The sequence below is a fragment of the Emys orbicularis genome, chromosome 16, assembly GCF_028017835.1.
Source record: "Emys orbicularis isolate rEmyOrb1 chromosome 16, rEmyOrb1.hap1, whole genome shotgun sequence".
Taxonomy (NCBI): domain Eukaryota; kingdom Metazoa; phylum Chordata; order Testudines; family Emydidae; genus Emys; species Emys orbicularis.
The window spans coordinates 17744248-17759000 of record NC_088698.1 but is presented as its reverse complement, the minus strand read 5'-3'; the positions used below and the strand labels follow the sequence as shown (position 1 = coordinate 17759000).

The 14753-nt window shown below is 44.6% G+C and overlaps 1 protein-coding gene across 1 annotated transcript in view; it reads right to left on the bottom strand.

The window, feature by feature from the left end:
- Positions 1-14753, bottom strand: part of ZDHHC8 (zinc finger DHHC-type palmitoyltransferase 8) — a 193702-nt gene that overhangs the window by 27542 nt on the left and 151407 nt on the right. Inside the window, exons 2-3 of the mRNA XM_065417664.1 lie at positions 7944-8065; positions 1353-1510 (exon numbers count right to left, since the gene is read on the bottom strand). Of these exons, the coding sequence (XP_065273736.1) occupies positions 1353-1510; positions 7944-8065 (280 nt within the window). The remainder of the gene's footprint in view (positions 1-1352; positions 1511-7943; positions 8066-14753) is intronic.

Here is a 14753-nt window from a genome sequence, read left to right as displayed (position 1 = left end):
AATGTTGTCCTATCTATTAATGGGTATTAGGCTGAGCATAGCTTTCATCTGGCTATAATTTAGGAATCTGCTCTTAAGGATAAAGCAAATGACATAAACTAAACCCCAGATTGCCTCTCTCACATGACCAGCTCCACTGTGACTATTCATATGATTAAGGCAAAGAGGCTTTGGCCCAATATGGCATACATTGTATTCTGGCTGACTTTGAAATTCACTTGGTGAGTTTTAGCCTATTGCCAATTAGGGATTCCCATTATTTTAATCATACAATTGAATACATTTTAAAATGCATTAAAGATTTAAATCATTCTAATTAAAAACTACACCTTACAATAGCACTGATCCTTAAGAAGTGGAATTTGTAGCTCCCGTGGCAATAAAACACCATGGTTACAGTCCACTGTATTTATGAGCTTGGGAGATGTTTATGGCCCAAATAACATACTCCACTACTTTGGGGTTATTGTTTAAATATACTACACCGCTACCTCGATATAACGCGACCCAATATAACACGAATTCGGATATAACGCGGTAAAGCAGTGCTCCGGGGGGGCAGGGCTGCGCACCCGGTGGATCAAAGCAAGTTCAATATAACGCGGTTTCACCTATAACGCGGTAAGATTTTTTGGCTCCCGAGGACAGCGTTATATCGAGGTAGAGGTGTATGTGCTTCACTTTGACCTCAAATTTATCAACATGTGTCCAAGCCTCATAATTTAGAGGAATTAGAAGCATGCATACAGTCGTGGCCATAGGACTCTAACTGCAGTTTATAAATGGGTATGTAGTATTTTAATGTTAGACTCAGGAATTCTTATTCTATTCTTTCTAAAATGCACATGCCACTGAGTGTTGTGATTTACAATTTAAAAAAGCACACTCCAACTGCAATTCATATTTACATATTTAATAGGGGACAAAGCAGAGGGATCAGGAATGTTGCAAGCAGGCTTTCCCCCAGTCTCCTCCTAAATTCTGCCAATGCACCATAACCTTCCCTTGTAATGCTTCCTGTTTCATAAGCCGTAGGCTACTCCTGAGTAGAGACGGCTAGGAATACCAAATCATGCACTGCGTTTGGGTGGAGAAAGAGTCATTAGTGACAAGGATGACACCAAACTCTGTTTCACTTGTGACTTCAATCAGATTGAGGGTAGGATTCTTAGGCAACCTGTCAACATCAGTGGAGTTATAGCAATTTACACCAGCTGAGAATTTGGCCCTTTACCTCTAATTTTTTTTTAGGAGTGAAAGACAAGGAGTATTCACTCACCTGGGTCATCTAGCTGTTCACAGGTCCACCACCCAAATCCAAGCCAAAAGATCAGCTAATCCAGGAGACTTACCTCAACACAGTTGTCACAGACGCTGCAATGGGAGCAGCGGGGCGGGCGATAGAAATGGCAGGTGGCACACCATTTCATCCGTACTTGGATTCCTTTAATCTCCACATTCTTGTAGAGTGGAGCTCGGAAGTCATCATCTTTATCCTCATCTTCATCTGCTGCTCGATGCAAACATATAAATAAATAAATAAAAATAATACAGATTACAGTTTAAAGGTGGAAGATCTAATACTATCAGGGTCAGATACATGGACACTACATGTGTGCAGGTACTTTTCGGAGAAATAAAGAGTGCTAGAAGTGATGTATTGTCAGAAAGGGGTGTCCTGATTGCAGAAGGATTGAATACTCCAGACTTCATTTTATTAGCCAAGAGAATAATCCTAGTGCATTTATTGCCAGCCAGCCCACTGATCTTATTTGATTCTTGTTTTAGACAGCATTTGCTCCTAGAAGAATATAAATAGAGCTCAAATGGTTTCAAAGTGGGGTGGAAATCTACAATGTTTCCCAAGCACCTTGTTGTGAGAGGTTTGCTGCATATATTAGTAGATTGAATCAACTCTGACCACCACTTGGTCAGGCAACAGCAATTGCAATGAAGAATGTCAAGGGACGACCGAATTAGTTTGAAAACAAAAATCCAAGCAAGATATCCCTGAGAAATTAATTATCTGACTCATCAGTACTGACCCAGAAATCTGCTTCTCCAGCGTAGCCTGACATACTATTCAGATCAATGAAACATTTCATTCAGAAGCTATATACATACTCTGGGAGAGGGGGACGGGGAGGGAAGGGATAGTTATAAAACAGGGGTGGGCAAACTTTTTGGCCCGAGAGCCACATCTGGGATTGGGGTGTGGAAGAGGGTGAGGGCTCTGGCTGGGGGGGTGGGCTCTGGGGTGGAGAGGAGTTCAGGGTGCAGGAGGGGGCTCCGGGCTGGGGCAGGGTGGGTTGGGTGTGGGGGGGTGTGAGGGCTCCGGCTGGGGATGTGGGCTCTGGTGTGGAGCTGGGGATGAGGGGTTTGGGGTGTAGGAGGGTGCTCCGGGCTGAGACCAAGGGGTTTGGAGGGTGGGAGGGGGATCAGGGCTGGGGCAAGGGATTTGGGCACAGGGGGTGGCTCAGGGGTGGAGGCTCCAGGCGGCACTTACCTCAAGCGGCTTCCGGAAGCAGCGGCATGTCCCCTCTCGGGCTCCTACACGGAGGCCCTGTCCGCAGGCGCCGCCCCTGCAGCTCCCATTGACTGTGATTCCCAGCCAATGGGAGCTGCGGGGGCAGCACTTGGGGTGGGGGCAGCGTGTGGAGTGGAGCCCCCTAGCTGCCCCTATGCGTAGGAGCCGGAGGGGAGACATGCCACTGCTTCCGGGAACCAAGCGGAGCGGCTCCCGACCCTGCTCCCCAGCTGGAGCGGGGCAAGCCCCAGACCCTGCTCCTCAACGGGAGCTCGAGGGCCGGATTAAAACGGCTGGCAGCCCAGATGTGGCCCACGGGCCGTACTTTGCCCATCCTGTTATAAAAGCTCCAGTGTGAAATAAAACAAACCCGTAGCTTAATGGTTCATGGGTAAATGCTTGTAAAGATGCTAACCTACCCAGACAAGAATCTGCATACAGTATATATATATATATATATATACACACACACACACACACACATCTGTCCTTCAGAAAAACTCATGATGAAAGCTGGCACTTTACACACACACAGAACTGTCAAGAGTATTTATCACTGTCCACAAAGAAAAGCTGCATGTTTCTGAATAATGGTTTACATTTGGAATGGAATAGTCAGGAAATGGGCCCAAACCTTAGGTCTGGGTCCCTGGCCCCCAGCTCATAGTTGGTGTCAGTGTTCACTCTAATTTTTTACATCCATGTGTGGAATGAATTTTGTTATGTGCAACAATATGGAGGTGATGTGTGATGGGGGTGGGGCCGAGGGGTTCGGCATGCAGGAGGGGGCTCAGGACTAGGGCAGAGGGTTGGGGTGTGGGGGGGATGAGGGCTCTGGCTGGGAGTGCGGGCTCTGGGATGGAGCTGGTGATGAGGGGTTCAGGGTGTCGGAGGGGGCTCAGGGCTGGGGCAGAGGGTTGGGTGCAGGGGGTGAGGGCTCTGGCTAGTGGTGAAGGCTCTGAGGTGGGGCCAGGGATGAGGGGTTCAGGATGCAGGAGGAGGCTCAGGACTGGGGCAGAGGATTGGGGTGCGGGCTCTGGGGTGGGGCCGGGAACGAGGGGTTTGGGGTGCAGGCTGCCCCGGTGCTGCGGCAGGGAGAGAGGACTCTCTCACTCAGTAGCTCGGGGCTGGGTGAGAGGTGCCTCTCCCCAAATGCGGCAGCTGCAGCAGGGTTGGACTGGGCTGGGCTAGGCTGGAGGAAGGGCTCCTCTCCCCAGCAGCTCTGGCGGGGCTGGGCCAGGTCGGGGGAGGGGCACCTCTCCCCGCCTGCATGGCCCTTGATAGTCTGCAGCTTACAGGAAACTTAGGTTGGTGTCTGTATTTGGCCTACTGATGAATACCCCAAAATCAGGTGCAGATTTCAAACTAAGTTTCTGAGTGTTCAAAGCTGGGTTTTAACTCCTCCCATCACTGAGATACAATGCCTGATGCTCTTCTCACTTATACAGATATAATGGTATCCATCTCCACAGAGCTACTCTTGGTTTACTCCAGTGTCATGACAGTAACTGACCTATTAGCTCTCCCGCTCCGCCTGTCCGGAGCTCCTGCCAGGGACTGGGTCGGAGTGCGGGGGCGTGCCCCGTTCCGCCCGCCCAGCATTTCAGCCAGGGAACGGGCAAGCCCCCGTGCTCTGACCCCGCTCCCCAGCAGGAGTGCCATGTGGGCAGAATGGGGCAAGCCCCCGCGCCCTGACCCTGCTCCCCGGCAGGAGCTCCGGGCGGGCAGAATGGGGCAAGCCCCCGCGCCCTGACCCTGCTCCCCGGCAGGAGTGCCATGTGGGCAGAATGGGGCAAGCCCCCGTGCTCTGACCCTGCTCCCCGGCAGGAGCCCTGGGTGGGCAGAATGGGGCACGCCCCCGCGTCCCGACCCCGCTCCCCAGCTGGAATGTCCAGTGGGCAGAGCGGGGCAATGGTTCCCAGCCAATGGGAGCTGCGGAGCAAGCGCTTGTGGCGGGAGCAGTGCACGGAGACCCCCTGGCCGCCCCTCCCCATAGGAGCTTCATGGACATGCCAGCCCGAGCTGGGTAGGGAGCCTGCCAGCCCCACCAACCCTCCCCCAGCACCAGCAGGGGTCGCACGCCACGGCCCAGCCCCTCCCCCCCAGCACCAGCAGGGGTCCCGGGACATGCAGCGCCCCCTCCCCCCAGCACCAGTGGGGGTCCCGGGCCACCACCACCCCAGCACCTGAGGCCCCCAGCCCAAGTTTTAGTCAGGGGTATATAGCAAAAGTCATGGACAGGTCACAGGCCATGAATTTTTGTTTACTGCCCATGACCTGTCCATGACTTTAACTAAAAATACCCCTGACTAAAACGTAGCCTTAATGATTGGGCATCCTGGGCAGGGACGCTTGGGTCTCCAAGAGCTTTAGCACAAGGAAACTGATCATGGGGTTGCATCCCTGACCATCTTGGCTAATAGCCATAGGTGGATCTATCCTCCATGAACTTATCTTGGGTTTTTTTGACCCCAGTTATACTTTTGGCCATCAAAATATCCCATGGCAATGATTAATTGTGCACTGTATGGAAAAAGTACTTCCTCTTGTTTGTATTAAGCCTGCTGCCTATTAATTTCATTGGGTGATCCCTGGTATCTGTATTGTGGGAAAGGGTAAATAACTCTTCTCTATTCAACTTTTCTACACCATTCATGATTGTATGGACCTCTGTCATATCTCCCTTTAGCTATTTCTTTTCTAAGATGAGCAGCCCTAATCTTCTTAGTCTCTCCTCATATGGAAGCTGTTCCATACCCTTGATCATTTTTGTTGCCCTTCTCTGAACCTTTTCCAGTTGCACTATATCTTTTTTGAGATAGGGCAACCAGAACTGGACATAGTATTCAAGGTGTGGGCAGACCATGGATTTATATAGTGGTATTATGATATTTTATGTCTTATTTTCTATCCCTTTCCTAATAGGTCCTAACATTCTGTTAGTCTTTTCGACTGCTGCTGTGCATTGAGCGGAAGTTTTCAGAGAACTATCTACAGTGATTCCAAGATCTCACTCTTAAGTGGTAACTGCTAATTTTGAACCCATCATTATATATGTGTAGATGGGATTATTTTTTACAATGGACATCAGTTTGTACTTATCACTGCTGAATTTCATCTGCCCTTTTGTTGCCCAGTCACCCAATTTTTTTAGATCCTGCTGTAAGTCTTAGCAGCCAGTTTGGACATAACTATCTTGAATAATTTTGTACCATCTGCAAACTTTGCTACTTCACCATTCACTCCCTTTTCCAGATCATGAATGAATATGTTGACAGCACAGGTCCCAATACAGATCCTTGGGGAACCCTGATGTTTACCTCTCTCCATTGTTAAAACTGACCTATCTGCATAGCTGGCTCAACCCTTGTTCTCTTCTGAGATGAACCACAAGTAGTAGGAGTTAGAAGTCTTGGATTTTATTCCTGGTTAGTCACCATGGGTCAAATTTTCAAAGATATGCATGCACCTAAAGATGAAGATAGGTACCTAGGGTGGGATCCACAAAGGGATGTAGGCAACTAACTCTTGTTTTTAGGCACCCAAGTCCTGTTTTTTACGTACCACTGGAATCCACAAAACTCACACTCAGCTGCCGCCTAACCCTGTAGGAACCTAAACTCATTTGGTGCCTATGTTTTTGCCTCTGGGCATATGCACGGCAGTCTCACTCTAGGCATCTGGGCAACTATCTCCCACCTGAGGCTGCGCACATGCCTTGTGATAGGTGTCTGGACACCTATCTCCCACCTAAGTTCCAGAGCGATTCACAGACTCGAAGAGATAGGCACTCGGCCACCTAAATCACATGCAGGGACCTGATCCAGTAGGCATGCTTAGAGGCAGGGCTTAGCAATCACCCCTCTGGTCAGCATCTCCCATTAGCTACTTTAGGCGGCTCCCCACCTAGCCTACTGACTTTGTGGATTGCAGTCTAAGGCGCCTACGTCTCCTCATTCATTGTATAGGCACCTAGGCACCTAACTCAGGCTGTGTGAATGGCAGTGTTATTCCTGTGATTTTCTAGATGCCTAAAAGTTAGGTGCCATGACACTGAGCATTGCAACATCTAAGTCCCTTCATGGATCCTGCTTCTATGGGTTTTCAAAAGAGCTTAGTCGTCTAACTCCTATTGATTTAAATGGGAGTTAGGCCCCAGGTGCTTTTGGAAATAGCAGTTGCCTATCTGCATCTTTAGGAACCTAAATATGGTTGAAAATTTGGCCCCATATGACCTTGGGGGCAAATTATTAACCTCACTGTGAGTTAACCCTTAAACTTGGTACACCTCTACTCCGATATAACGTGACCCGATATAACACAAATTCAGATATAACGCGGTAAAGCAGTGCTCCAGGGGGGCGGGGCTGCGCACTCCGGCGGATCAAAGCAAGTTCGATATAACGCGGTTTCACCTATAACGCAGTAAGATTTTTTGGCTCCCGAGGACAGCGTTATATCGGGGTAGAGGTGTAATAATATTTACCTTAATCACTTAAACTTGATAATAATATTTACCTTAATCAGTGTTTGTAAAGGCCTCTGAGATCGTCAGCAGAAAGAAGCTATATAAATAGAATATGTTTATCACTGGTTCCTGTCTGGCAAGAAATAGCATCACTTGCATGAGCAGTTACATTACTCGGCTCATTCAAGGGAACAATGAAGAGAAGGTACTGAATGCAGGTGAGAAAATGCACCTTGCAAGGGGCAGGGAGCCATTCGTTTTGTGACCTCCCCCAAAGCAGGCTCTGTTGCAAGCTGTGTGTGAATGACTATTGGAACAGGGACAAAGTGAGGCAGTAATTCTCCCATTTTGATGGTTTAAAAGAAATAGCCACGTCATCGTTCCCATAACAATAGACAAACAGTTTTTATCCTGTTCAATCAGCTATGCCCCAGCACTATATTAAACAGCCATTTCTTTTACAATATATATTAAAAAAAAACCACTCTAACACAGGCCTTAATCATTATCTTTTTTAGTGTTCAGTGCTACTGTGTTTGTTCTAAGCCTGCTGGAGTGAATCGCTGTTTTAATGCAGCCGCTTTCAGAAGCTCAGCCCTCCACTGCACCGTGCTCAGCTGCCTATTGTGAAGGCAATGACTTAAATCCAATGTGCCAGCATGACACAGGGGATACTAATCGCAATCATATCAGTCTGGCTATCTTCTCAATGAGAGCTACGTTATCCAATGCCAGGCCCCAGATTACCAATTCAAGCAAGTACAAGGAGAAAAAAAAAACCTTTCAATTTCAGAAACTGACGGAGCATATCCACAACTTAGCTACATCCCCGCATTTACAGCCAGCTGAGGATAAAAACGGGAGGGGGAACGAAACAAATGGCATATGTGCTGCTTCGGAAACCCGACTGTTTGTCTTGGCTTATTTTTTACCCCCATCCCCCATTACCTCGTGGGAAAACTCCAGGGTCCATGAAAGTCGCCATGCTGAAGTTTGCAAGTACGAACAAGAACACGAGCCCATTGTACACAGGGATGGCTGGGGAGATGACTCTTGTTAACCAGGGGCACCTGCAGAGAAAGAGAATTACAGATGAGGACTTTTTATGCTGTAACAAGCAGCAGCTTCCTGTTCACAGCGTGCAAGCAGAGACGCACCGTTACGAGCCCCCAAAGGTCATACAGTGGTTGAATTTGTTACCTAGGAGTTGAAACAACTATTATGGCTGGTTTCAATGATCTACAGTACATATTATCTGCCCTCTGTAAAGCAGCATAGTTCTACAGGGCAGAAAGGACTGAATTGTTTATTTGTAGGGTTCTTGTGTTATGGAGCAATCTTTTTTTTTTTTTTTTTTTAAATGACTTCACATTTTCCTTTTTGTGTCATTGCTGCACCCTGACATGGCACTTCTGTAATCAGTGGCAAAGATTCTGCTTTCAGTCACTAAAACAGAATAACTTTATGCCTTCAATTGGGGTTACTCCTGATTCCCACTGGTGTTAATCAGAACTGAATCTTTCAATCATCAATCTCCAGAGGATGTACAAATAGGAAAACAAATAATTTCCTTCAAGCTCTTTTATTTCCTACTCAGTTCTCCCCAGTGAGAGCCCTTAAGTCTGTAAATATCACTCCTGGACATCATTGCAAAACCTCTTTCTATGGGGAAAGTACAGGGTAAAAAGCTTTAGTTAAAGCTCGTGTTAGCTCTGCAGGGGCCAACAGAATGCAAGCATGTACTTAAAATCCTGTGCATAGCATCTGCCATGTAAACGGTTTTCCAGAAGAAAGGAGATTTGTAAAGCGTGTATAACTAATGAGTCAAGACACAGGAAGGCTGTTCTAGCTGCAAATGAGAAGGCTCTTGCACCAAGGGGGATGGGAGTACCAGAGCAGAACACAGATAATTTCCCTGCTACATAGACTATACTTAAGATGATTTTCCTTGATAAAGGAATTTATTTATTAATTCTGCCATTTATAGCCCCTTGCACATTTGACTCTGAAACGTAAACCACGTTTATTTTTCTCCATTGTGTATATAGAGGTTTGTTGTTGTAGGGTTTCTAGGAAGCTTATCTCCTAAAAAAACTCCTGAAGGAAGTACCTACTTTAAAAATGGGAACAAAGAGGACCAGGGAATTATAGACCTATTGGCTTAACTTCAATAACTGGAAAGATACTGGAACAAATTATTAAACAATCAGTTTGTAAGCACCTAGAGGATATGAGGAATAGCCAGCATGGATTTGTCAAGGACAAATCATGACAAACCAAACCAATTTCCTCTGACAGGCGTACTGGCCTAGTGGATGGAGGAAGCCATAGACTTTGAATAGCTTGATTTTAGAAAGGCTTCAGTCTCACATAACAGTCCCATAAGCAAACTAGGGAAATATGGTCTAGATTAAATTACTATAAAATGGGTGCATAACTAGCTGAAAGACCATACTCAAAAGAGTAGTTTTCAATGATTCACTGTCAAACCGTGAGGATATATCTAGTGGGGTCCAGCAGGGGCCAGTCTTGGGTCCGGTACTATTCAATATTTTCATTAATGACTTGGATAATGGAATGGAGAGTATGCTTATAAAATCTGCAGATGACATCAAGCTGGGAGGTGTTGCAAGCACTTTGGAAAACAGGATTAGAATTCATAACAACCCTGATAATCAGAGAATTGGTCAGAAATCAACAAAACGAAATTCAATAAAGACGAGTGCAAAGTACTACACTTAGGAAGGAAAGATCCAATGCACAACTACAATATGGGGAATAACTGGCTAGGCATTAGTACTGGCTGAAAAGGATCTGGAGGTTATAGTGGATCACAAATTAAATATGAGTCAACAATGTGATGCAGTTGCAAAAAAGGCTAAAATCATTCTGGGATGTATTAAGAGTGTCGTATGTAAGAGATGTGAAGTAACTGTCCCACTCTACTCAGCACCAGAGAGGCTTCAGTTGGAATATTGTGTCCCGTTCTGGTCATCACACTTCAAGAAAGATGTGGACAAATTTGAGTGAGTCCAGAGGAAAGCAACAAAAATGATAAAAGGTTTAGAAAACCTGACCTATGAGGAAAGGCTAATAAAAATGGGCGTGTTTAGTCTTGAGAAAAGATAACAGTCTTCTAATATGTTAAGAAAAACAATGAGGAGTCCGGTGACACCTTAAAGACTAACAGATTTATTTGGGCATAAGCTTTTGTGGGTAAAAAACCCCACTTCTTCAGATGCATGGACCATGCATCTGACAAAGGCCATGCATCTGAAGAAGTAGGGTTTTTTACCCACAAAAGCTTATGCCCAAATAAATCTGTTAGTCTTTAAGGTGCCACCGGACTCCTCGTTGTTTTTGTAGATACAGACTAACACAGCTACCCCTCTAATATGTTAAGTGCTGTTATAAAGAGGATGGTGATTAACTGTTCTCCACATCCACTGTGGTAGGACAAGAAGTAATTAGCTTAATCTGCATTAAGGAAGCTTTAGGTTAGATATTAGAAAAAACTTTCTAACTATAAGGTTAGTTAAGCTCTGGAATAGGCTTCCAAGTGAGGCTGTGAAATCCCCATCACTGAAGGGTTTTAAGAACAGGTTGGACAAACACCAGCCAGGGATGATCTAGGTCTAGCCCAGCACAGGAGACTAGATTAGATGACCATTCAAGATCCCTTCTAGACCGACATTCCTATGATTCTATGAAAAAGAAAAGCATATTAAAAAGTCACATGGATTTTGCAAACAGAAGTAAGAAAAATTATAGAACCAAAAAAGTTTGAGTCCTCACAACTGACAGGGCACCTTTAATCTGTACCAGTCCTGACAGTCAGGCACTACCCCATGCCCATAGCAGCGTAATGCCCTGCCCCCATTAGTGTATTTCATTCATCATCACCAATATTTGGCTGTTACTTACACCTATATTAGAGCCAGACTGTTTGCAGCGCTGAACCCTGTCAAAAGAAGTAATACTCATAAAGCAACCAACCTTTCCCCAAATCTATTTCAAACTGTTCTGTTCCAGACATATCATTTTAAACAGCTGTGAATGATGCTGTTGACCTTGGAGAAAGACCATTAAAAAGGCCCTTGTGGCTAGTATTAGAATGACAGAGCCATTTGCCTGTTCCGTCTGCTAGTGAATGAGCAATACACAGAGATTCTCCTACACTCTCCTTCCCTCCCCAACCACTATAACAGTACAGGCGTCCCACATTTTACTTCACAGAGTGCCTGTAAGATTCTTTACTAACAACTAAGCTAAAGAGATCTACATGCCTTTATTTGCTTCAGTCAGCCTATATTTGCTGGATTTGTTTAGGAGTGGACCGCAGAACTGTCATGCTAGAAGAGACCAATATCCTGTCACCGACAATGGCCAGATGCTTCAAAGGAAGGTGTAAGAAACCCAGCAGTAAGCAGTTATGGGATAAACTCTGCTCAGGGAACTTCCTTCTCTAAATCTGTTATAATTCTATTCCATCCAGCTACTGATGAATCCATTTTCCCCAGTGAATGAGACAAGACATCTCAGCAATCAAGGATTATAAAGTTGCTCCTCACTTGTCAAGCAGGGAAGGGACAAGTCAGCAAACCAAAGGACAGGAAAGTCATTCTTACAGATAATTGGCCACACAGAGCAGGTTTTTAATGAGTGAAACTGCCTTGAATGATTAATGTGATAACTGTTAAAGTTCTTGTGTGTGATTTACCTTGTCATATTCCCAACAACCACAGCATAACATTAGGAAAACTATAACCACAAACTAAGCTGTTCATTTACTGGATGAGTAGCGCAACTGAAAGACTTCACGGAAGTTGAAATAAAGGGTATAGTGAGTCATCATAAATATTAGCTAGAATCTGGTTTCCTCCTTTCTACTTTTTCCTTCCAGAATTTTTATGTAGCATGAAATATTGTGTAAAATGAGATCTTATGAAAGGGGCTTCTGAGCTTTTCCTCTGTAAATTAAAATGACAAGTAAAAGCAGAAACTGGGATCAAGCCAAAACCAATCTCAGTAAAGATATGTTTTTAAGAAGCCAAAGCTATCCTGAACCTTTCATGCAATAATCTCAGCTTCTTTGAAGGAGAACTTCTGGGGGGGAAATCAGATGAAAAGTACAGTTTGATGGGCAAAGGATTCCCTAGAAACAGCACATTCTAACTGTTCTTCCTTCACCCCATTTTTAGGCAAAAAATAACAGAAGCCTTAACCGAAGTTTGGAAGTTTCTTTTGCTACTAATACTTTGTGCAACAAGTATGACTTTTGGCACCTTGCAATTTTTATGCCAGGAGGGGAAATTCACAGTCATATTTATGCAGATTCCATAAGAGAGATGCCTTTCTCTTCTGGAGACTTGGATTCAAGTCTAGGCCAAGGCACAAATAAAAATGCATTTGGTGGCGTTAACTGACTTCCTCCACCTCCATCTGCTTACTTTCCAAAATATTTCAGTGCCTTGACAAACTCCTCCTTAGTTTGGAGATGAAAAGCTTCCAGTTAACTATATACTTTGGCATCTTGGTACTTGACCAAGGACTTTTGGCAACTCCTAGAGTAAGTGTTTTGTATTTTAAACCACAGTCCTGAACTGAATCAGTATGGTCTCCCTTTCAAGTATGGACCAAATCCAACACCACTAAGTTGCAGATTTCTGCAAAATTTGCAGCCCAGTGCAGCAGAACTGCAAAAGTAATTTCCTACAACTGCAATCCTACAAAATATGTCCCCTGATGCCAATTGCCTGGCAACAGGTGTGTACTTTTTGGAACTACAGAACTATTCCCAGTTAGGCTACCCAAGAAAAGAGTAATTTTATTAATTTACCATGGACAGTCACAGGAAGGATAACCAAGGGTGATGCCAAAGGCAGCAATTGTACAACTTTACCTGGTGAGTTGCCACACCTGTTGCTTCTTGGGTGTTGTTTTGCTTTTGATTTCAATGGGGCCATTATTTCACCCTTAGACTGGAGTCCCACGGGAACAGAACTAGCCCATTGTATGTGTTATTGCCTTGTATTTCTCATCCCTCACTTTCAGAAGAAGTCAGCCCAATTTGATATCTAGTTCAGTTGTCCAAATTCACTATATTACAGTTACTGTGTTTTCTTTTAATTTCCCACTGTTTTTACTTTGGAGATACCCCATCTCCAGTACACAGATTTTCAGCAGTAATACCAGTAAGGTATAGGCCAAAACTAGATGCATTTATTCAAACATTGCCCTCTCAAAAACTTTAGGGATTCACATAAATTGGATCTGGATTCAAACCATCCCTGGCTTTGGACTGTAAACCTAAATCCAACAGATACAGTTTTGCAGAACCAAAGCCACTGCAGTGTTGCCCAACTCGAGGTTAGCACCAAACATTTTCAAGGTACTTTCCCAACATTAGCTATTCTTCACAGCATCCCTGTGAGGTGAGCAAGTTAACCCACATCTAAACATTTACCTGTGGTTTGAATTATTATTTGCTAAATGTGTTATCATGCCCTGTTTATCTCAGGTTGCTGCTTCAATGCCATTGTGGCTTCTCCATCTCCCAGGGTGTCACAAATGACTGCCTGCAAGACACGATTTCACCCAAGCAGTGTGCAGAACCAACTTCTAGGGAAGCTGGCTTTCTAGGTCACTTGGTGGAAGGATGCCTCATTCCAACACAAAATGCTCCTAAGCGGTGATGATATTCTGACATTTATACTGATACATTACTATTGTGCACCAAGCCCAATGATAAGTCGCAGGCAGTGCCCTTTGTAGCACCCACTTCGATGTATTGTACAAAATGCAATTGTGTAAAATTTGGGTACCATTAGTGTCATAGGATCAAAAGCAGTTAGAAAGACCCATCAGCACACTGCCTGCAAGACCAACATACAGTCCCCTGATGGAGTTTGCATTACAGAGTTTTTTCTGTGGTAGAAAATAAAGCCAGGCATCTCTGATGTGGATTTACACCCACAAGTGGAACAATGAGGTTCAGCATGGCATCTTTGTTTCCTAAACCCTAGTCAATTTCCTATTAGAGGAAGCTCTACCTCCTTGTCTTCACAGAAACACCTAATAACACTGTCATTGGAGAAACCAGAGTGAGTGACCTTAGACAAGGCAAAAGATAAGCGGGGGGAGACAATGCCAGATTTTTTTTGACTTCACGTTTCGGTACAAAGCAACCAGATATGCCCCACCTGGCACAACTGCAGTCTCGAAGACTCCCTACCTCCTACAGAAGCAATTCCTCACATAACAGTAAACATTTAAATTCAAGTTAACTGGAAATAAAGGGCACAATAAGCCCCATTCCAAGTTTAATTTAGATCTCTAACCCAAACCAGGAAATCTGCAGACTACCGCTATTATTTTTCCTCAGCTGTGCTAGAAGGAGAAATTCACCAAGAGAAGAGCCCTTTAATCGTTTTGTTTACTACAAAAATTAGAGCCAGCACACACCAGAAGCACATATTGTAGATAGTTATGAATCTCTGAACTAAGCACACAATTACACAGGCAGCATTTTCTGCATAATTATACATCTTTGGCATAGAGCAATTCTGCACATAACCCCTTGCAGAGTAATTCAGGATGACAGATTTAATCTCATTTATCTTATTTGCTCTCAGAACCCTGTCACGATAAAATGAAAAGTTAAAAAGATTAACAAATAAAACTTACTAGGTGTCAGATACACTTAAGCATTAAAAACTGACTTCCTTTACTAAATTAAACAGCAGACAAACCTTTTCA